This window comes from Stegostoma tigrinum, chromosome 6 (assembly GCF_030684315.1).
Source record: "Stegostoma tigrinum isolate sSteTig4 chromosome 6, sSteTig4.hap1, whole genome shotgun sequence".
NCBI lineage: Eukaryota > Metazoa > Chordata > Chondrichthyes > Orectolobiformes > Stegostomatidae > Stegostoma > Stegostoma tigrinum.
In genome coordinates this window covers 64,397,269-64,421,164 of record NC_081359.1, presented here as the reverse complement: position 1 = coordinate 64,421,164, position 23,896 = coordinate 64,397,269, and the positions used below count along the sequence as shown (strand labels likewise).

General features: G+C 38.3%; 1 protein-coding gene across 2 annotated transcripts in view; it reads right to left on the bottom strand.

Moving 5' to 3' along the window:
• Positions 1 to 23,896, bottom strand: part of mrps9 (mitochondrial ribosomal protein S9) — an 80,261-nt gene that overhangs the window by 32,913 nt on the left and 23,452 nt on the right. For both annotated transcript variants that reach the window (XM_059646606.1, XM_059646605.1), the window contains 3 exons: positions 18,694 to 18,756; positions 18,567 to 18,597; positions 12,197 to 12,276 (listed from right to left, as the gene is read on the bottom strand). In XM_059646606.1, the coding sequence (XP_059502589.1) occupies positions 12,197 to 12,276; positions 18,567 to 18,597; positions 18,694 to 18,756 (174 nt within the window). The remainder of the gene's footprint in view (positions 1 to 12,196; positions 12,277 to 18,566; positions 18,598 to 18,693; positions 18,757 to 23,896) is intronic.

Here is a 23,896-nt window from a genome sequence, read left to right as displayed (position 1 = left end):
AGTTCGTAGTTGGCCTTGAAAGGTGGTGATCCATTGCAGTTCACCTGCTATAGGCTGACACACAACGCCCTTAGGGAGGGAATTCTAGGAATCTGACCCAGTGATAGTGAAGGAACACTATTGATTGAGCTAGTGAAGGATAGTGAATATTTCCATGTCGGGTTGGTGAATGGCTTTGAGGGGAACTTGTAGGCAGTGCAGTACTCATTTATCAGTTACTCTTGTCCATCTAGATGGAAGTAGTTGTGGGATGGAAAGGTGCTGTCAATGGAATTTTTGTGAATTTTCTGCAGTGCGTCTTGTAGCTAGTACACACTGCCGCTACTGAGCGAGTGGTGGAGGGAGTGGATGCTGTGTGAATCAAGTTGGCTGCTTTGTCTGCAATGGTGTCAGCTTCTGGAGTGTTGTTGTATCTGTACCCATTCAGGCAAGTAGGGAGGATTTCATTGCATATCCAACCTGTGTGACTTGCAGATGGTGGACACATTTTGGGGAGTCGGGGATGAGTTTCTGCAATTTTGGTAACCCCCAAAGTGTGGTGATTAGAATGTCTTTTATTGGAGGTGGTCATTGCCTGGTATTTGTGTGGCACAAATGTTACTTGCCACTTGACAGTCCAATTCTGGATACTGTCCAGATCCTAGATAACAAAGTGTGGAGGTGGATGAACACAGCAAGCCAAGCAGCATCTCAGGAGCACCAAAGCTGACTTTTCGGGCCTAGACCCTTTATCGGAGGCCCGAAAAGTCAGCTTTGGTGCTCCTGAGATGCTGCTTGGCTTGCTGTGTTCATCCAGCTCCACACTTTGTTATCTTGGACTCTCCAGCATCTGCAGTTCCCATTATCATTGTCCAGATCCTCTTGCATTGAGGATGGACTGTTTCAGTATCTGAGTCATCACGAATCATGCTGAGCAAAGGCTGTCACACTCACCTCACACATGGAATTCAGCTGCTTTGTCCATGTTTGAACTAAGGCTGTAACGCGTTAAGAAACCAAGTGGCCCTGGTGAAAACCAAATTGGGCATCACTGAGCAGGTGCTGCTTGACAGCATTATTGATGACATCTTCCATCACTGTACTCATGATCAGGAGTAGACGAAAGGAGCAGTATTTGGCCTGATTGAATTTGTCCTGCTTTTTCTGCACAGCACATACCTGGGCAATTTTCCACATTGTCAGGTAGATGCCAATGTTGTAACTGTACAGGAAGAGTTTGGCTAGGCGAGTGGCAAGTTCTGGAGCACAAATCTTCAGTATTATTGCAGGAACGTTGGCAGGACCCGTAACCTTTGCACTATCCGGCGCCTCCAACATCATCTTGATAGCACATGGAGTGAAACAAATTGGCTGAAGACTGGCATCTGTGATGCTGGGAACCACTGAAGGAAGCCGAGATGCATCATCCACTTGGCAATTCTGGCTGAAGATTGCTGCGAATGTTTCAATCTTATCTTTTGCATTGATGTGCTGGGCTCTTCCATCATTGAGAATGGGGATATCTGTAGAGCCTCATTCTTCAGTGAGTTGTCTAACTGTCCACTGTCATTCACAACTGGACGTGGCAGGACTGCAAAACTTAGATCTGATCTATTGGCTGTGGAATGGGATAGCTGTCTTTCACTTGCTGCTTATACTGTATGGAAAGAAGTCCTACTTGGTAGTTTCACCAAGTTGGCACCTCATTTTCAGGTATACCTGGTACTGCTCTCCATTGAAAAGGACTGAACCCCTGGCTTGATGGTAATGGTTGAGTTGGGGATTTACCAGGCCATGAGGTTGCAGATTGTGCTGCAGTACAATACTACTATTACTGATGGCCCACAATGCCTCTTGGATGTAAAGTCTGGAATTGCTAGATCTGTTCAAAGTCTGTCCCATTTGACACACAGTGATAACGCCATACAACATAATGGAAGGTATTCTCAATGTGAAGGCAGAACTCCACAAAGGCTGGGGTGTGGTGGTCACTCTTACTGACACTATCATGGATGGACACATCTGCAGCAGGCAGAATGAAAAGGATGAGGTCAAGCATATTTTTCCCCTTTTGTTGGTTCCCTCACCAGCTTTCACAGACCCAATCCAGCAGTTACGCCCTTTAGGATCCTACCAGCTCAAACCAGTGGTGTTGATGCCAAGCCACCCTTGGTAGTGGAAACTGAAATCATCCACCCAGGGAACACGTGCGCCCTTGCCACCCTCAGTGCTTCCTCCAAGTGTTGCACAACATGGAGGAATACTGATTCATCAGCCAAGGGAATGTGGTATGTGGTGGTTTTCTGGCCCATGTTTAACCTGAATCCATGAGTCTTTATGGGGTCCAGAGTCAATGTTAAGGATTCCGAGGGCAACTCCCTTCCAACTGCAACTCACTGTGTCACCCACCCTGCTGGTGGGACTGGACGTATCCAGGAATGGTGATGGTCATACTCAGAGTCATAACTGACAGAATGATAACTGTCAGGTGAGGTTTCTTGCCATATTGTTATCACTGATGTGATAAAAAATGACTTCTGATTTTATTCATACACAGGACAAGGTCATCGCTGGCTGGACCAGCATTTATTGTCCATCCCTAATTGTCCAGAGGGCAGTAAAGAGTCAACCACATTAAATGTAGGCCAGACCAGGAAAGGATGGCAGTTTCCTTCCCTAAAGGACATTAGTGAACCAGATGGGTTTTTCCCCGACAACCAATGGATTCATGGTCATCATTAGATTGTTAATTCCAGATATTTACTGAATTCAAACTCCACCAGTCGCTGTGGCGGGATTTGAACCCAGGTCCCCAGAACATTATCTGGATTAACAGTCCAGCGAAAATACCACTAGGCCATCGCCTCCCCACTATACTACACCAGGTTTTAGAGCAACAGGTTTATTTGAAATCACAAGCTTTCAGGGTACAGCTCCCTCATAAGGTGGACCTGAGATGATATGATTTTTTTTCCCCTGGGGGAATAACTACTTAGTCATGATGTTTACAACGACTAAGACTACATAAAACACAAATATGGCTGGAATGCACCTTCATTAAATCACCTCCTCTCCATGACAGCACACTTTTTCAGTCAGCACCTCAGATTCCTGCTCAAAGTGGGAACTGTACAGAGCATCAGGATGCCCTCAGACAGCAAAGTTTAAATAAGGCCGCCCCAATCGCAATATATCAAAACAGCTAAATACTCCTGGTCCTTATGTATCACAGCCTATGGCCATAGTAGTCTGAAAATGTCTGAGCTTGTCTAATCTTGGAAGCTAAGCAAACTCAGGTCTGGTTAATACTTGATGGGAGACCGCCTGGGAATGCCAGGTGTAGTAGGCTTAAAAAAGGGCAGCACGGTGGCTCAGCGGTTAGCACTGCTGCCTCAAAGCACCAGGGACCTAGGCTGAATTCCACTCTCAGGCTACTATCTGTGTTGAATTTGCACATTCTCCCCGTGGGTTTTTCCAGGTGCTCCAATTTCCTCTCTCAGTCCAAAGATGTGCAGGATTAGGTGGATTGGCCAAGCTAAATTGCCCGTAGTGTTCAGGAATGTGTAAATTAGGTGGGTTATAGGGGTATGGGGGTTCTGGGTGGGATGTTCCAAGAATCGGTGTGGACTTGTTGGGCCGAAGGGTTTGTTTCCACACAGTAGAGGATTCTATGAAACAATAAGTTTAAGAACAGCACTGAGAGATTGGCTTTAGATTAGATTAGATTAGATTAGATTAGATTCCCTACAGTGTGGAAACAGGCCCTTTGGCCCAACAAGTCCACACTGCCCCTTGAAGAATCCCACACAGACCTATCCCCCATAATCCTATAAAGCATTCACCCCCTGAACACGACGGGCAATTTAGTATGGCCAATCCACATAGCCTACACATCTTTGGACTGTGGGAGGAAACCAGAGCACCCGGAGGAAACCCACACAGACACGGGGAGAATGTGCAAACTCCACACAGACAGTCACCCGAGGCTAGAATTGAACCCAGGTCCCTGGCGCTGTGGGGCTGCAGTGCTAACCACTGAGCCACCGTGCCGCCCACCCCCCCCCGACACCCTCCAATTGAATTGTGCTCAGTACGATACTTATACAGTATCTGCATTAAAAAAAAGTGCTTGCTAAAGACGCCTCAAGCAAACAGGTTGCAAATTTCTCCTTTATGGCATCTTATTGAATCATTGCTTTCTTAAACAGGAAAGTCAACTGAAATATCAAGGGAGCGGTACAGGCCATTGGTTCAATTCTTCCTTCTCCTGTATGGAGGAAAAAATGTTTTTAAATCACTTTAACCAAAGCTGGTTTCAGGAAAAGTTTGCAGACATTCAAAATTTGAGGTCAGCCTCTTGCTAACTGGACAAGCTATACTGATAGATTAGCAAACAAAAACAGGTTACATTGGGTCCAAATGATACACATTCTGGGACTAGAGTTTTGCATTCGTCATATTGTCAATGGCATGTAGCCTTTGGAGATAGGTGCATTTCAGGCAGCAGCCAAATTTACTAAAAATTAGTGCTTATCAGAATGGTGTTAAAATTCAGTATACCCAAGTTAAGTACTACATTCCATTCTCCAACATTTGAATCGGCACAAATTATTTTAAGAATGGAAAGAACAAATTAGTTAATCTTTAACATGTTAATAGAGTCCTAATATATTTCAAAATGCTTCACAAATAATTAGTAGCATAAAACATCAGTGATTTTTTTTGGTAAGTCAATGTTATGGTGAATTAAAAATAAGCAAAGGTTACTCGGGCAATTAAATACAAAACATTCCTTTTTTTATTCTTTAAAAAGGAGATCGAATCACCATAAATTGAAGATATTCATTCACAGCAATGTCATTTAATAGCCTCCGTGCCAAGTAATAAACCAAATATTGTTAACAAGATAAGGTATAAAGCTACTTAAGTTACCATTTATTTCATAATGGACAATTATAATATTTTGGAACCAGCTGTCTTTTGTTTTAAGAAGTAACATAACTATATGAATCTGATGTCATAATGGTTACATACACTTTGCAGTGAAATAATTAGTGATTAATTAGTAATGGCTTTGCTGTTCCACTTTTACTCAACCCAACGATTATGGAGAAGGGAGAGAATATACTGTAGAGGGATGAAGTCCCAACAACCCTGTCAAAACTCACTTTTTCACAAATTTGGACAGTATATTTTGTACAGACTACATATGTATGAAAATGTGGTTTAAAAAATAATCCAAAATGCAGGTAACAAATAATCTAGCATACAGTTTGAAAGTTTAAACTTTGAATGGAACGTTGAGCTTAATTTGAGACTTGTACTGTGCTCTGCCCAACGATGTGAGAAGTTGACAGTGTCACATCTCAGCTATGTCATCCTTTCCAACAACTAAAATGTGGTTTTGCATCCTCTTGAAAATTTGTGCCTGCACTATGAAGCGTTGTACATTATTTCTTGCCACTGCAGGGGTTCAAGTCCATATGGAACCTTCACAAATATTACCACAGATCAAACAGGCAGCATTTCAAGGCAGATTTGACATACCTATTTAAATGAACAGCAGGGGGCCTTGAGCTGCCTCAGGCTGTAGAGGAATAAAACTCTAGAGAAGCCTCACTGCAGTCCCATTACTCAGCAAAGGCACTTTCTGCATTTATCATTCATTTCATTTCAGCTAGGGCAATAAGCTCATTTGCCCAAGGTCAATGAAGAGTGAAAGGGTTTCAAGAAATTAATGCGCCTGACAAACTGAGATTTTGTCTTGTAGCTCTTCTCAGAAACTGCAGAAGACCCAAAGTGAATTCCTACTGTGCCTAAAGGTTTAAAACCTGTGTTTTAATACATTCTACAGACAGTATTCTGTAAGATATTGAATATTAATGTGTTAAATGGGATTTGACAGTCATCATCCAATGTAACACTGCAGATCATAACCAATGAACTTAAACTAATCTCATTAATGTCTTCCAACAAGGACCTAATTCATAGCTCTTAGCCGTCAGAAAAACATTTTAAAATAAAATCTAAGGATGAGTTATAATCATTGTTAGTCAAGGTTTAAAAAAACCCCCAAAAATCAGCTTTGCTGTATGGAACTCAGCATAAGACTGCTCTGATTTAGCAGATGAGTAACTATTCTAAGGAATGTAAGTATCATGAGACCAAACAGATATTTAATTCGGTGCTAAATGGATTTTACCCAAGTATGGACTGCTTTTGTGTTTTCTATGCAGTGATATTCATTAAATGTATGTGAAGAAAATAACTGCACAGAGCCGTTTAACACTGTTAGAGTATTTTTGCGTGTTTTCTTTTGGAAAACATGCTTGCACAAAAGTTATATACCAGGGTTATTCTGTCTTTTTCCTCTGCAATTCTCAATGCTCAAAAGCAGAAAAATTGTAGTATAGTCTATTATACTGAAAATAATGCAGGCCTTAGCCAACTGGTTAACATCTGGAAATGAGAAAGCATTGGCAAGAATGTGTACATGTAAAGCTAAATTAATATAAGAGTAATTTCAACACCAGCATCCAGATAGCAGAGCTCCATTCTCTTAAAAACAAACCTGCGTGCCAATTGGAGTTAATACATTGCCAACTACTTTCCATGCTTTCGAGCTCCTTTATCTTTTTCTAAATTGCAGGATTACTTTTGTAGTCCATTAGGATGCATACATTAACACGGTGAAACAAAATACTTTTGAGGCAGGATATTAGTCTCAAAGGAAGCAGGTATCTCCTCTGTCTTGAGTTTGTTAAACATGTAGCGTACAAAGTTACCTATTAGATGTAATATCACCATGTCACAATATCCCAGCAACTATTTCTAAGCTTTTCGCAATAAGGATTTGAATTCAATTTTAGACAAAAAATTATAAAGAGATTCACTTTAGAAAATTGAGTTTTTGGAGATTTTCAAAGTTCTAGCTACAGTACCTTCATTAACCATTGGAAATTGGCTATTTGTTGGCCAAATCCTACTTTTTACCACATTCTTTTGGACACCACGTTGCTCCTATAAAACTCAATTTATTTTTGCATTCAAATACACTAAAATTATTTGCATTGCCATCAGAGGCTATGCACATCTTGATACTTCAATTATTTCAGAACGTATGCAATTTCTACCAGATTAAAGCTATGCAATAGTCCTGGATTAATGCGGTGCAATGATTCTGTTATTGGCAAGTATAAGCATGGGAAATGGAACTATAAGTGCAAATATATGCAAAATCAAATGCAACCAAGTACATCCAGCTAATAAACTCAACATTTTAGTACGTACAATACATGTTAGCCCTTGCCAACTCCTGCTAGCAACTGGACAATTAGAAAATTTGCAAGTGATATTTCAAAATGTTAAACATACATCGAAATAGGTAACAGTTAATAGTCGGATAATTTAAAGGAAGGATTTCCACATTCTACATCAAAATGCATAGATGACTTTTGGAAGAATCTCTCAGATCGGAAGACAAGCTATATAATTAAAGTTGTTATAAACATTCTCCTTACACTCTACATAACATAACCTTGGGTAAACATGTTTGTTTACCTATTCATTGGTGACTTAAATATTAGGAGGTGATCAAAAGAAAATATGTAAGAGAAAGAACATGCTAGGGAGCAAGAGGCATAAAAGAAGAAAGTAAGTGACAGAAAAAGCAGAGCAAAAAAGCTGACAGCAAGAGAAAATTAACACAAAATACAGAGAGGAAAGAGATCTGAAAGACAGCACATATACTAGCCAAAGTATGACTTTTTCAACTACATGTTGTTGATCCCATAGGTAAAGGGAACTAGTTGAAAATAGTACAAATGTTCCAACTATAATATTCCAAAACATTTTTTTGAATTTAGTGGACACTGTCATGGCAATGCAACAAAATCTTCAATTACTTGTAGACCTTTTGGACATTTAATCCCACCATATGCTTTTTAAAAGAGGACATGTAGACAAGAGAGTCATGGAATACCATTTATGGAAAGGTGTCAAGGGAACCTCATGCAAAAAATCTTCAAAAAGCAGAACTGTAATTTAAATCAAATGGGTCTGCGTCTATAGAGATAATGTTAAAAGCACAGAGACTGAATTTGCAGTGACACCAAGTAGGTAAGTATGTTATGAAGACGACACCAGGTGGATTGGCAGCACATACGCAGCAAGACAATAACTGAGGCTTGAGCTGACAAATGACAAGCATCACTTACGCCACACAAATGCCAGGCAGCGACACTGTTCAACGAGAGAATTGTCTCTTAACATTCACTAGCATTACAATTACCTGGTCCCCTTCTATCAACATCCTGATGAGTTACTAATTGACCAGAAGTTGAACCAGACTACCCTTATTAACACTGTGGTTGCAAGAGCAGGTCAAAGCCTGAGAATCCTGCAGTGATTAACTCACCTCCTGAGTCCCAAAGCATATTCTTCAAGGCAATATTGTGATATTGCACACTTGCATAAATGACGACAGTTTCAACAACCCAACCTTCCAGAGTAAAGCAATCATATGATTGTTTGAGGATGGGATGCGATTTAGTCCCTCCACCATTAGCGCTTGCTGCTGCTGTGCATCATCTACAAGGTGCACTGCAGGAATTTACCAAGGCTCCTTAATACTTTCAAAACCTGTTGGTATTGAAATCTAGAAGAACACGGGCAGCATATAAATGGGAATACCACCCACCAAAATCACTCGCCATCCTGACGCGAGACTGCTTTGACATTCATACACTTTTGCAGGCTCAAAATCCAGGAACTCTCTCCCCAGTAGTTCTGTAGGTAAAGCTACACCAAAAAGACTGAAGAGGGTCAAAGCAGCAGCTTACTATGTTCTGATGGGCAATTAAGGATGGACAATGAAGGGTTGCGCTGCCAGCGAAGCCCACACCTCCTTGAATGAATGAATAAAAAGAAAATAGATTGAGTGAGAGCACAAAAATCTGGCAGATGGAGTATGCTATCTTTTGTTATGTAAGGAACTTAACATAAAATTAAAAAGAATGTTATGACCGAATTCAGAACTAGGGGCACTTTTAAAATTAGGAGTTGCCCCTTTAGGATAGAAATGAGGTGTTGTGCAACTTTGGAACACTGCCTCAAGTGGAGCTGGGTTCACTGAATATTTTTAAGGCTGAGGTAGATAGAAACCTGCACAAAATAGATGCAAATATTATCAGGGATAACCCTTAATGAGTAGCACAAAATCACAAACAGATCAGCCATGATCTTTGTGAATGGCAGAGCAGGCTCAAGGAGCCAAGTAATCTAACTCTACTGTATGTTCATATACTGCAACTATGCATGGGTATAATCAAACTAAAGTTAGGTTCTGAGAGGAATTCTAAGCACAGCTTGGTCTTGGAGGGATTGCCACATACAGTCTGATATTATTTGGGTAAAATTAAGTGAATTAGGAGAGGTTACTCAAACTCAGCTTTTTCCTTAGAATTTATAAGATGGAGTTATGACATTATTCAGCAGGGACGCATCATTATCTGACAGATTTGTAGAAATAATTGTTTGCTGCTGGTTGGGAATTTAGGACAAGGGCATAGCCTAAAACAAGAGCTAGGTCTTCTAGGAGTGGTTAAGAAATACTTTTGAATAGAAAGGGTAACAGTAGATTGAATCACTTCCTGCCTTTTGATGCTAGGTCAATTGTTAATTTTATATCTGAGATTGGTCGATATTTGTTAATCAAAGATATTAAAAAAGGAATATAGGACAAAGGCAGATTTATGGAGATAGGTCACTGATTATTCATGGCCTTACCGAATGATGGAACAGACTCAAGGAATTAAATGACTTCCTCCTGTTCATAACATTGCCCGTTGTCTAATCAGAGTTTCGGAAAATGAATTAGTCATGTGTCATCTTGGGTGAAATGTGAAGTAATAATTCAAAGAGTTTGCTCTCAGTTTAGAATGTGAAGAATTTCAAATCAAGAGAAATTCACTTAGTACATCTTTTCTAATTTTAGATCTCTATTGATTTTAATTATATTTCTGTTGATAAAAATAATAATACCATATGGGATGGGGCAAAATTTGATATTTTGATTAAGGAGCAGAAGCTATATTTAATTTGTGATACAAAACACAAGATTTATTTTAAGAAAGGTACAAGGTGTAGATGTTTTGTTTTTATAGCAAGTCTATTTGCAGATTTACAGAGGTAAAGTACACAGTTGAAAGATATGAACCAGGATGTGTCAGAATTCTGGGTTTGGAATTCATACATGTGATGAAGAGAGCAAAGAAGTATATAAAATTTGTCTTCATCAATTTTCCATGGGTTATAATGCACTTGTGTTATTTCAATAGATTTCGCTTTACAAATATTATATGAATGAACTAAATAAATGCATCATAGTTGCTTCTATTCCTTCTTCTACTGTATTTACATACAGGTGGAGATGTAAAATATTAAAATTTTATTGGGAGAAGGGGGAAAGGAGAAAGAGATAGAAAGAACTGTGGGAGAGGCAAATACAACAAGACAATGACCAAACTGCATAATTCCTCTGAAGAATTGTGCAACTTCTCAAAATAAAAGAACTCTGGCAAAAACTAAACAAAACTAAATGTTAAGCCTTGCTGGGAATGGTGTAGTAAGAAGCTTTATCTCACTTCATCACAGCTCACCAACAGGAAATGTGCTACAAAACAAGCAGACTCTATAGCAAAAGTAATATGTAACGTAATTACAAGCAGACCTAATACCCTCCCACTTAACCAAAAAGAAATACAGACTAAAATGTCTATCAAGTTCTATTAACCTCACGCATTTAAACCAAATCTAAGTTTCCATGAGCAAAAAATTTGAACATCCACAAATAACACAACTTTCAGAGGGGTACTGATCTCAAGGCTTAAACATACACATGAATAATACAATGCCTTTTAACTTAAGCAATTCAAGTGAATCCAGTGACTCAAAAATGGTTCACTAAATATGTCACCTTGTTATATTGTTACCATTTGATGGTTTAGTTAATTGGATGACAATTTAAACCAGAAGATGTTTAACAAAAATTTGAATATAAATAATTTTAGTAACTGTGTTTATGCCAATACTAGGGACAGCAACAACAAAACAAGTACAAATTACTTTCAATGTTCAAAGATTTCATCCAAACCACCCAATCCAGCCCAGAACTGCAATACACAATGAAACCTGCAATTCCAGCAGAATTCATTTTTCAAGTACACACAGTGTTTCAATGTCTTAACATTCAAAGGCATTTGAAATTTGTTACTTATACATACATAACAGATTTAATTATCTGAAATTAATTTCATAGCTTAAATCTATGATTTGAAGTTTGTTTAAAAACAAAGGAGTTCATCATTGACTTACTCCAATTCATTTAATATTTAGTTATGCTAACACCACATTGGGGATACATGGTGGAGGCAGGGAGGAAATGAGAAAATGGTTAAGAGTATTGTGGTGGAGTTAACAAGAAGTCAGTGAAATTTAATTCAGTTAAAGAAGTTAAAAGAAGCTGAGCAAGACATGATAATAGCATAAAGTAATAAAAACAGCACAACTGTAACATATTTACTGACCAAAGCATGCACTTGCATTAGATTGCAATGTGACATTTGATTTGATGAGCGCAAACTGTAAATTACAATGAATGGCATGTAGTGCAGGAGAGGATATTGAGAGGCAGAATTTTCAATGAGCTTTAATTTATAGATGGGGAGAAATTGAGTATTCAATTCTAGATTAACTCAGATAATGTTCTGGGGACCTAGGTTCAAATCTCATCACAGCAGATATAGAATTTGAATTCAATATGTTAAAAACAGTCTGGAATCAAGAGTCTAGCGATGACCATGCAACTACTGTTGCTTGTCAGAAAAACCCATCGGTTCACTATATCATTTAGGGAAGATACTTCTTTCCTTACCTGGTCTAGCCTACATACAATTCCAAACCCACAGTAATGCGACTGCCTCTTAAATGCCCTCTAAGCAAATAGGGTTGGCAATAAATGCTGGCCTAGCCAGTGACACCCACTGAGATTTTTTTTTGTTAAAATAGAACCAGCACAATAGTTGGCTGTACATACACTTGCTCTTCTGTTTTCAAATGCTACTTCATTTTGTAAGATAACATTTGTGAAAAATGTGTAAACAGCAATTTAAAGATATATTTGCTTACTGTCATTCCATTTGAATTATTACACACTTACATGTATAAGTGAATAGTAGGACTGCTTTCCTGTGTAGAAAAGATAATTGAAAGGACGACCATCTTCTCCCCATTGGACAGCTGTTAAGACATCAAAAATAATTGGTAATTTGATTTATAAAATGTTCAAAGTAAGCTAAAGACAACAGTGAAACAAATCTGTTTTTGGCATTTTCTGCACCCACTGCCAATAGGTGGGTAATGCTGACAAATATTTATTGCACGGTCTTACGACAAGCTTATGAATATCAAATAAAACCATGTCAATTTTATTCTCAATTGGAGTAATTACAAAAATGTAGCCAAATACCTGCAGAAGCATAGAGAATGTATTGCAACCAGGCAAACAGAAAATTAAATATTGTAACTATTATATCTAATTCAGAAGACTTCAGAAACATAAAATGAATGGAACTGTATTATCATGGAGACATGGAAAATAAATTGGGATTCAAAGTAGATTGTTTACAACGGCACAACAATTAAATTAAAATTATAAAATCACAGTGCCTGTACAGTAATACACCAGCCCAGACGATACTTGAAGTACTACGTACAAATTTGGTCATAATGTTAACCAAAAAAAATGATTGTAGTGAAACTAAATTTAAATGGTATCTCATTCAGTGATAAATAGGCCTAAAACATTACCCAGACAAGGCAGTTAAACTTCAGCCTTTGGAAAACTGCTGAGCATTAAGGCAGCCTCGCTAAAGTAAATAAGGTCAAATGGTCTTTACGTATACTCAATAATTTGACTAAACTATAATAAAGAAAAGTTATTTGCACAAACAGTATGTGCACGCTTAACATGTTGCAACATGATACACTCAGTATTCAAATCTGTAAACACTATTTACTCACTAGCTGCCACAATATTTGGCACTACAATTTGAAAACGTTGCACTGAAGAAAAAATGATTTAGAAGATATGATTTGGTCCATACCCTTTGAAATGATGAAAATAATTAAACAGGCTTGAACATTGTTTATTATTACTCTTGCAGAGGTATTGTGAAATGGCTAAGGATGCTTTTATATGGCATTTAAAGAATGCATAGTTCATATGCTAGAAGCATATTATCTAAATGGTGAGAGACTACAGAGCTTGGGGACGCAGAGGATTCTGTACGTCCCAGTACATGAATTACAAAAGGTTAGTGAGCAAGCACAGCAATTAGAAAATGTAATAGAATACTGTCAGGTTATGAGGTTATGTTTCAGTTATAAGGGGCACTGGTGAGATCACATCTGGAGCACAGCACACAATATAGGTCACTTTATTTAAGGAAGGATGCAAATGTGTTGGAAATAGTTCAGAGAAGGTTTACTAAATTAATAATGAGAAAAGGCTGGACTGACTGTTTATATCTGCTAGAATTTAGAAAAGCAAGAGGTGACTGGAATGAAACATAAAGGGTCCTACTGGCCTTTGGTGGGTCAGCTGAGGAGAGGATGTTTCCTCTTATTGAAGAACCAAAAATTAGGAGTTCCTGTTTAAAATTTAAGTCAGAGACAGGGCAAAATTTTGAGGGTTGTGATACTTTACAACGCTCTTCCTCAAATGATGGTGATGTGGAGTCTCTGCATTTTTAAGGCAATTCTTGTTAAGCAAGGGGGCGTAAGGTTATCAGAGTAGGCAGGAATGCAGATCTGACATTGCCATCAGATCAACTATGATCACACTAAATGGCTTTTGAGGTTTGCAAATGTTAACTCCACTGTACAGGCAACACCATAGATGGTCAGTTCACCATTTTTGACAGGAAAAATACTAATTTTTTCTGAAAATGAATGCATTCATGGAACATGGGAGTCAATGGAAGGCCAGCACTCCCTGCCCACCTCCAATTGTTCTCAAAGGCAATGGTGAGGTGCCTTACTGAATTGCGGCAATCCAGGCAATGTAGATCCACCCAAAGTGCTGTTTGGAATGGAGTTCCCGAATTTTGTCCCAAAAGAACAGTGAAGGAATAGCAAAACAGTTTCAAATCAAGATTAAAAGGGAAACTACCAAGTGGTGATGTTCTCATGTTTCCACTGCTCTTGCCCAGCTGGGTGGTAGAGGTTTTAGCTTTGGAAAGGGTTGTCAAAGGAGGCTGGTGGACCTGCTGCAGGGCATTAGTAGATGGTACACACACTGTTGCCACTGTCCATCAGTAACTAAGGGAGTAAATGTTGAATTTAATTGATGAAGTCCCATTCAAAACAGGCTGCTCTGTCCTGTGAGGAGGAGAAATTCTTGAATATTGTTGGAACTGTGCCCATTCAGATAAATGGGGAGTATTCTATTCCATAACGTGTGCCTTCTGACTTGGTCAGATTGGCAGTAGTCCAGAGGAGAGGTAATTGCTGCAGAATTCACAATTTCTGACCTGTTCTTGTAGCCACATTATCTATATGGCAGGTATAATTCAATTTCTGGCCAATGGTGACCCCCACAATATGGACATTGTAGGATTCAATGATGGTCAGATAATTAACTGTCACCAGGGGACAGTTTATTTTCTCTCCTGAGATGGTCATTGTCTGGCATCAATGTGTTACTCCTGCACTTCATGAGCTCTTAATTTGCTGTAACACGCTTTAGGTGACACTTTATTTAACACCGTTTGAAATTCCAATAAACCACATCCACTGGCTTCCCCTTAAGGTTTCTAGTTTCAATTTCAGAAAACATCCTTATTACACATCCTTCAAAATTATCTCAGACTATGCTAGTGTAAACAGTCCCATACCTTGTGCAACTCCTAATTGTAGCTTTGGTGCCCCTGGAGGCACACAGACTTCCATGAACTCATATATTTGATTCTTCTACATTCCAATGAGGAGAATTCCAACCTGTTCAGCCTTTGATTTTTGTATAATCCCTCCACGTTGTTGTGAACATTCTCTGAAATGCCTCCAATAAAATTACATCTTTCCTTAACAACGAAAACTGCTCATATTTGGTCTGACTAGCAGCTCGTACAGACTTCCCTACTCTTATACTCCAAACCTCTTGGAATAAGGAGCAACATTCCATTAGCTTTCCTGATTACCTGCTGCACTTGAGTGGTAGACTTCTGTGTTTTGTGCCTAAGTACCCCCAAGGCCCTTGGAGTTGCAGTTTTTACTCCATTGAAGTAATACCCGGTTCTTTTATTCTCCCCTTCAAACTCAAAACTTCACATTTTCCAGCATAAAACTCCACTTGCCAACTTACTTAACAGATCAATATCTCTCCATTAGTGAGTCTTCATTGAAGTTTCACTGGACTGCCTCCAATGCCAGTGTGTCTTTCCTTAGATATGGAACCGAAACTATTTGCAGTATTCCAGGTGAGGTCTGACTACAGCCTCGCATAGTTTTGGCAAAACTTCCCTATTTTTATACTTCATTTCCTTTGAAATAAAGGCCAACATTCCATTTGCCTTCCCTATTACCCATTGAACATGGACACTAGTTTTTTTTGTGACTTATGCACGAGGACTCAAATTTAATTATTATATGGACGTCGTTGGCTAGGCCAGCATTTATTGCCTGTCCCTAATTGCCAAAGGGCAGCTATGGGACAACCACATTGATTAGGTCTGCAGTCACAAGTACACCAGACCAGGAAAGGATGGCAGATTTTCTTCTTTAAAAAGATGATGAATGAAACAGTTAATAATAGCTTTGCATTGTTACCACTGGACTGGCTTTTATGTTCACATTTTTATTGAATTCAAATGTCACCTTCTGCCATGGTGTGATTCAAATCCACGTGCCAAGAACATTAGCCTACGGTTCTAGATTACCAGTTATGTGATATTACCACTGTGCCATCAGCTCACTTGAAATCCCTCTGCTATAGCTTTCAGTAATATCTTTCCATTTAAACACTATGTAACTGAACTATTCTTTCTGCCAAAGTGCATAACCTCATTTTCCCATATTATATTCCATCGACCAAGTTTTTGCCTACTTAAAATTTTTGCTCTTCAAACTCTTTGTAGCATCCTCACCATTTGCTATCCCACCTACTTTTGTGTCATCCACGAACTTGGCCATAGTACTTTTACTTCTGCCATCCAACTCATGATATATATTGTAAATAATTGTGACCCCATCTCCCTCTGTGGCAGTCCACTAGATAGATGCCATCATGGAAATGCAGCCTCACACCCCAAAATGTCCCAACTCTCTGTCTATCAGTTAGCTAGACCTCTATCCATGCTAGTATATTACCTCGACCATTGTGCACTGTTATCTAAAGTAGGCTAACGCATCAAATTGGCTTACATTTCCCTGCCTCATCCCCTTCAGGAGGGCTTTATTTGCTATATTTCCAATTTAATGAAACCTTTCCAGAACGTGATGATTTTTGGAAAATTAACACCTAAGCATCAACTCTCTCATTAACAACCTCTTTTAGGACCATAAGATGAAATCATGTGGAGAAGATTTGTCATCCTGGCAACAGCATCAACTTGATTAATACTACGCCTGTGAATGTAATTGCACCAATGTCCTCTCTCCTTTCTACACTCTGATTTTAAAGCTATTTCTGGGAGGAATTTTTGTATTCACTATATTGAAAACAGCAGATGTTCATTTCATCTTCCATTTCTTTATTATTACCACCATCAACTCCCCACAATCACCTGCTTCAAAGACAATACTCAGCTTACTATTATCCTTTTGAAATATGCACACTCTTTCTATCCATTTTTACATTCCTAGCTAGCTTTGTTTCATACTCCTTTTCCTTCTGATTGGCCTTTTAAACATTCTCTGCTCTTATTTCTGATTAATTCCCTAACCTGTTACCCTTCTTTATCCAGTTAAGTTTCATTCCTTCCCTAACGACAGGTCCTCTCTTTAGATGCAAATACAGCAGAAATATACTCAGAGCCGTAACAGCATGGAAGGAGACCCTCCAGTTCAACTAGTCGATGCTGAACATAATCCCAAACTAAACTAGTCCCATCCGCTTGCTCCTGGTCCATATCCCTTCAAACCTCCCCAATTTGTGTATTTATCTAAAACTCTTTTAAATGTCGTAATTGTACCCACAGCCACCACTTCCTCAGAAAGTTCATGCCACATGCAAGCCACCCTCAAAAAAAGGTGAGGGGCAAATTTTTAAAAATCTCTCTTCTCATCTTAAAACTGTGGCCCTTAATCGTGAAATGTCCCATCCTAGGGAAAAGACAACTAGTATTAACTCTACCTATACTCTTAATCATTTTATAAATTTCTATAAAGTCATGTCTCAACCTCCTATGGTCCAGTGAAAACTTAATGAATATTCGGAAATATGCCCTGAAATGTCAGCAATTGGATCTCTATTGACCTATCCCTGGCCTAGAGCTTGCTTGCCTGCGTATCTGTCTTTATTTAGATTTAAAGCACCGTACCAGTCTTTGCCTTTTCCTTTCAAACTGGATGGTTGCTGCTACAAAGGGGCACCTGAAGCCCTAGGTAACTAACTAACCTTGTCACATTACACAACACCAAGTTTGAGATAGTATGCTCTTCAGTCAGTTCCAGATTGTGCTGCCTTAACAAACTCTATTAATTCATCTACATAACTACTGACAATCTGATATTTTCCAGTTTACACATAGATTAAAGTCACTCATGTTTGTTATTGTCCCTTTATCACAAGCATTCAAAATTTCTTTGTGATTTCTCATGGGTTGCTGGTGATGTTGAGGAAACAGGAAACTATTAGGATACAAAAAACAGAATTTAAGATGACAATTTACAGTAGAGAAAATGAACAGGGATTTACTGACATTCCAGCCTGATCCTGGAACAGTGAGACACCTTGCCAGATAAATTAGATCTGATACTTCCTCATGCTACTCAATTTCTCCTCCCGATGCTATAGTTTGGTTTTATTTAATTGCCATAGGAGATATTAGGAAGTCTGCCCACGATTGTAACACTTAATTTTAAAATTCTCAAAGCAATTAATTTGCGTACCACTAGTAATGTGCCAAACCACTTTTATAATAAAAAAACGGAAACTTATTTCACTGCATGCTCACAACACCAAAATATTACTTTAGGCACTGTTATATATGTGCACTGAAGCAAAAACAATTTGGGAGTCTTGTTCAGGTTGGAGACTGAAGTCTGCTAAAGCTAAGTGGTGTGACAGTCCCTTCAGGTAGATTTCTCACAGTTTGCACCAAGATTAAAAAATAATTCAGTGGAAAAGATTGCAGTAAGCAGACAACACAGTACAGCATACTAATGAACAGATGGTAACTGTGTAACATAAAATAAATGAATAACTGACATTAGGGTATAACATTACAAGTCTATGGTGATCTACATTTGGCTGTTGCCGAGAATGAGTAAAATTCCCTCTTCACACCACAGTTTAAAAAAAGTCTTACCCCTCTGTTTTGGAAAGACTTCCAAAGGATGCTGCAATTAATCAAACAGATTAGAATTAGCAAATGCAATTAAGTAGATAATAAGTTAACCAAATAGCATTTTGGAAAAATAAAGCATTTTCATTACCTTCATGATTGGTCTGGCCTTCTTGTCAAACAAACCTGTGGGGAAAAGGTATCTGATCGCTCTCTGGAAAAAAAAGTGATAAAATAAAGCAATGCCCACAGAATTACACATCAAATCTTTGTCTAAGTACATTCTCAATTTGGCACAAATTGATGACAACCTTTTTAAAGCAGCATTTAACTCATGTTAGAGACTCAATGAAAGCATTTCTTAAAATAGTTTTTTAAACTAAGTCACAATATACGAAAGGAAGGGTTACACAGTAAAATTAAAACCAATTTCCTAACACGGTCATATGCAAATTACCAGAAAAGGTACTTATGACATGGCACCCCAAACATGGCTCACTCTACAGGACAGGAAGTCAGGATATGAAAGTTATTAAAAATATTGCTTATGAATGCACAACTCCTGACTATTCAGCTCTTTGAGCCTGCTCCACCATTCAATATGATCATGGTGGATGCTCAAATCACAATGCTATTTTTCAATTTCTACTTACACCCCCAATACTTTAATATCTGAACAATTTATTTATTTATTCCTGAATATATTCAGTGACTTGGCCTCCACAGCTTTCTGAAAGAGAGAATTCCATAGATTCACTGCCTTTTCAATGAAGGAATGTTTCCCCATCTCAGTCGTAAATTGATTTATCCTGACTCTGGACAGTTTGTCCCTGGTTCTAGACTCCAAAACTGGGAAACTTTCTCTCCACATCTACTCTGTCCAGTCCTGTCAGAATTTTATACATTTCAATCAGATCCTTCTAAACAGTTAGTGTATCGATACCCAGTCAAACCAATCTCACCTCATACACCAGTATCAGCACTAGTGAGCATCCACCGCACTATGGCAAGTGTATATTTGTTACGTAGGGAGACTAAAACTGCATGCAATACCCCTAGAGTCACCTGACCAAAACCCTGTATAACTGCACTAAGACATTCTTACTTCTGAACTCAAATCATCTTGCAATGAAAGCCAATATACCAATCACCTTTCAAATTGCTTAATCCACTTGTCTACTTTCATTTACTGGCATACAAGGATACCTGGATCCCTTTGTACACCCACACATTTCAATATCACCATTTAAGTAATACTCTTCATTTCTGTTTTTCACACTGAAGTGTATAACTTCATATTTAGCCACATGATAATTCATCCGCCAAGTGTTCAAACTGTCTAAGTCATGTTGAAGCCTCCTTGCAGCCTCCTCTCAGCTCTTAATCTCACCTAGTTTAATCTCATCAGCAAACTTGGCAAGGTTGCATTTGGTTCCCTCATTTAGGTTATTTATACATACAGCAAACTGTTTTAGCTGACACTCTCAATAAACCAGCAAAATGATATACCTTTAAAACCACAAATTTTACTGTATTACTCTGCCCAATTATAGTTTTTAAATTTATTTACTTCAATCTAAATATATTTGAATAGATTTGTTGCCCAGTCGAATGACCACATGAAATATCAGCAGTTGATTTGATTTCCAGTCAATATCTCCTCAAATACCACGATCCACCCATGTGGGCCTCTTGATTACCTGGAATATTTGGTCAACCAGCACGTTCCTGGGTCCATTGGATACCAATTAATAAAACATTTGCTGTAGTACTAATCCTTGTAGTGCTTCACTCATCGTGACCCATTTATTGCCACTCTCTTTCCGATTTGTCAACTAATTCTCAATCCATGCCAATACATTACCCTCTCCCAGGAGATTCAATTTTGCCCACTAATTATTGGGGACTTCCATCAAAAGCCTTTTGAAAATCCAAATACAGCACATCCATTGGCTCTCCCTAACCTATTTTACTAGTTCAAAAAAACTCCAATAGATATCTTAAGTAAAATTAGCCTTTCATAAACCCATGCTGGCTTTGTCCCATCATGTTAACACTATGCAAAAATGTTCTGTTATTACATCTTCTACAAGTGACTCTTGCATTTTCTCACTACTGATGTTAAGCAAACTGGTCTATAATTCTGTCTTAATCACTCCCTCTCCTTTTACATAATGGGATTGCATTTGATATCCCCAATTTGTAGGAACTGCTCCAGAATGTGTAGAATTTTAGAAGATGACCACCCAATATTTCCAGGGGCAGTTCCTTCAGTACAATAGGATATAGATTATCTAGTGGTGGTTATTTGTCAGTCCACTCAATTAAATTTCCTCAACATCATTACCTTATTAAAAATTGATTTTGTTGTATTCTACCTTCTTGTTAGGCCATTGGTTCCCTAACATTTCTGGGTGGTTATTAGCGATTTTATCTTCACAAAAGAAAGCAAAGTAGGTACTTAAGTCTTCTGGCATTTCTTTATTCCCCATTATAATTTCCTTGGCTTAACCATAAGAGTCCACATTCGTTTTTACTAATATGTTTTCCTCTTCAGATATTTCCAGGAAATTTTTAAAAAGGTCAGCTTTTACATTTCTTGCAATTTTACTCTCAATCTATTTTCTCTCTTTTGATCGAACTTCTTATTCTCTTTTACCAAATTCTAAAATGCTGCCAGTTCTCAGACTTATGCCTTTTCCAGCATTTGTGATACACCTAGCCTAAAATAAACCTGTTCTCTAGTTGGTTTCTCAATGTCTTAAAAAAAGTCCTTGTGTATAAAGTCCAGGAAATTCTTTTCCAAAATGCTACTGCTAGTTCTGTTTGTTCAATCTAGATGTAAAGTCACCCAAATTACAGTTGTACCCTTTCCTGCATGCACCTCTGATTTCTTGTTTAACGTCTTAATTTTCATTTTCACTACTGCTTGGGGACCAGAGACAACCTCCAGTGTTTTGTGCCCCTCTTGGTGTGTATCACCAGCCATACAGATTCTACATCATAATTTTTCAAGTCAATAGGCCTCCTCACTACTGCATGTATTTACTCTTTTACAGACAATGCTATCTCACCTCCTTTCCCTTTTTTCCTATTCTTCTTAAATAATGAGTACTCCTGGATGTTCTGCCCCTTTATTTGGTAATCCTGCAACTATGTCTCTGTATTTGTGACTATATCAGAAACATTAATATCTATTCATGCTGCTGCACTCAAGTAGTCATGGAGACAATGTTGTTAATACAAGTGCAATATGAAGAACTTTATGCTGTGCTTACACAGAGAGAACAGGGTTTTGGATGCTGTGGTATTTGATTAGAAAACGCAACTGAAAAAGAAGTCTGTTCGGAGATGTTATTACACACCTCTGGAGGAGATGGGACTTGAACTTGGGTCTCTAGGATTAGCGGGTAGGGACCCTATCATTGCATCAAAAGGAACAGTCCTAGATTGTTCTAACAAAGCTAGTGGTCAAATGTTCACTACCATTCATTCAAATTTACAATAATGCAGAGCTGACACTATGCGTCTTGCTTAGGCTGATCAGAAATGTTCAGATATTTCTAGTTCATTTATAACTATGCCTACCATTCAAACACTAAAATGGTTCCAATTGACAACTTTCTCTCAGAATTGAGAGGGCACAACTATTGGAAAGGATTGAATAGGCTGAAATTCATTCTTTTACAGAAAACAGAGATCACTTGGCAAGTGCTCATAGCACAAAGATGATGCTTACATCTGATAAAGAATCATAAGTCTACATCACTTAAAGAGACCAAGGGTCTATTACACACCAAAGGCTCTCTGCAAGCACAGTTTCGCTTATCCCACACTCCACTGTCCCCATAGCCTTGTAAGTTCTTTGGATGAGCCCCCAATTTGTTTTAAAAGACACAATTGAACTTGCCTTCATCAGTCTTTCAGACAGTGCTTTCCACATCATTAAAAATACACTTAAAAGTTTTCATGGTGCTATTGGTTCTTTAACCATTCACCTTAAAATCAATATCCAGTAGTCCCTAATTCTTGCCTAAATGGGAACAGTTTCAATTACCTACATTGTATCGACCCACAATTTTGAACATCTTTATTAAATCTCTCCCAACCTTCTCTCTAAAGATGATAACTACTAGCTTCTTTATTCTATAAATGTACCTGAAGTCAGTCCCCAAACCATTCCTTTCTTACAAGTATGTATAATGTCAAAACTTCATTTATGTTATACCCAAAACATAAGTGTGCGAATTCAGAGTGGCCATGATCTGCTGAGGTAGTGAATGAGGCTAGGGGAGCCAAGTGGCCTGGAATTAATTGATGTGTATGTGTTTTGGGATGCTACTTATTAGTTTTGTTTGATTTCATTTATATCTTTTCCAAAATCTATCACTTTCCATCAGTGTTTCATTGTTTTAGTCCTTCGATATTATCTCATTATTCGTTTCAGGTAAACATCCCAATTTCTATTCCGACATTTATTAATGTAGAACTCTTCTCTGAAATGCGTACCTACCCATCACATACAAATTAATTCAATTAATTTCCCATGGCTCTCATTTGTCTTTCATGCAAGGATGTTTGGACTACTTTCTTCTAGAACTTGTTTCCACGTAACAAAAATGAGAGTCCTTCACGCGTACATCAGCTCAACAGACACATTAGCGTTTATAACTGTTAAAGGTGCATGCCCTAGCACAGATTTGGCAGAGTTCTGAGGAAGGCTCACTGGACCCGAAACGTTCTTTCAGAGGCTACCAGACCTGATGAGCTTTTCCAGCAACTTTGTTTTTATACGGCTTTGGCTTTTTCAGGTCTTGGTTATCAATTTATTGTCCAATGTCTTAAATTTTCCATGTCTTAAACCAAATTTCTATTTCTGCTATCTATTTATACATTATTTCAAAGACCTCAGTGGACTAGCATGGCTTCTTGGTAACTGCATTCTGACAGTTGCATGCAGAGGCCCTTCATTCTCTCTGGGGCTACTGGATGTTGCTAATTTTTCCACAAGCACCACAATACTCCACTCCAGGGTGTGTTAAGATTCAAATCCTCAAATAAGAATCAAACTCCATTCAGACTTATTTTTACTTCATGAAAGGAACTAAATTATGTTTCCCATTACTTCGAGATTGAACTCCATAGTGTTCTGCTTTCTCACACTCCACCAGATGCCTATGGTTTAATACATCAGTAAATGCTGTTGTGTGAACAGACTTTTCCCAACAGTAACTTCCAGTATATCAGAAATATTAAAATTCTATTATGACATCTACTTGGTATTAGTCATTTTCAGAGTGTCCCACATTTTTTTGTAATTCCATTGGGGCAGCCTGCATATTCTCATGAAATTT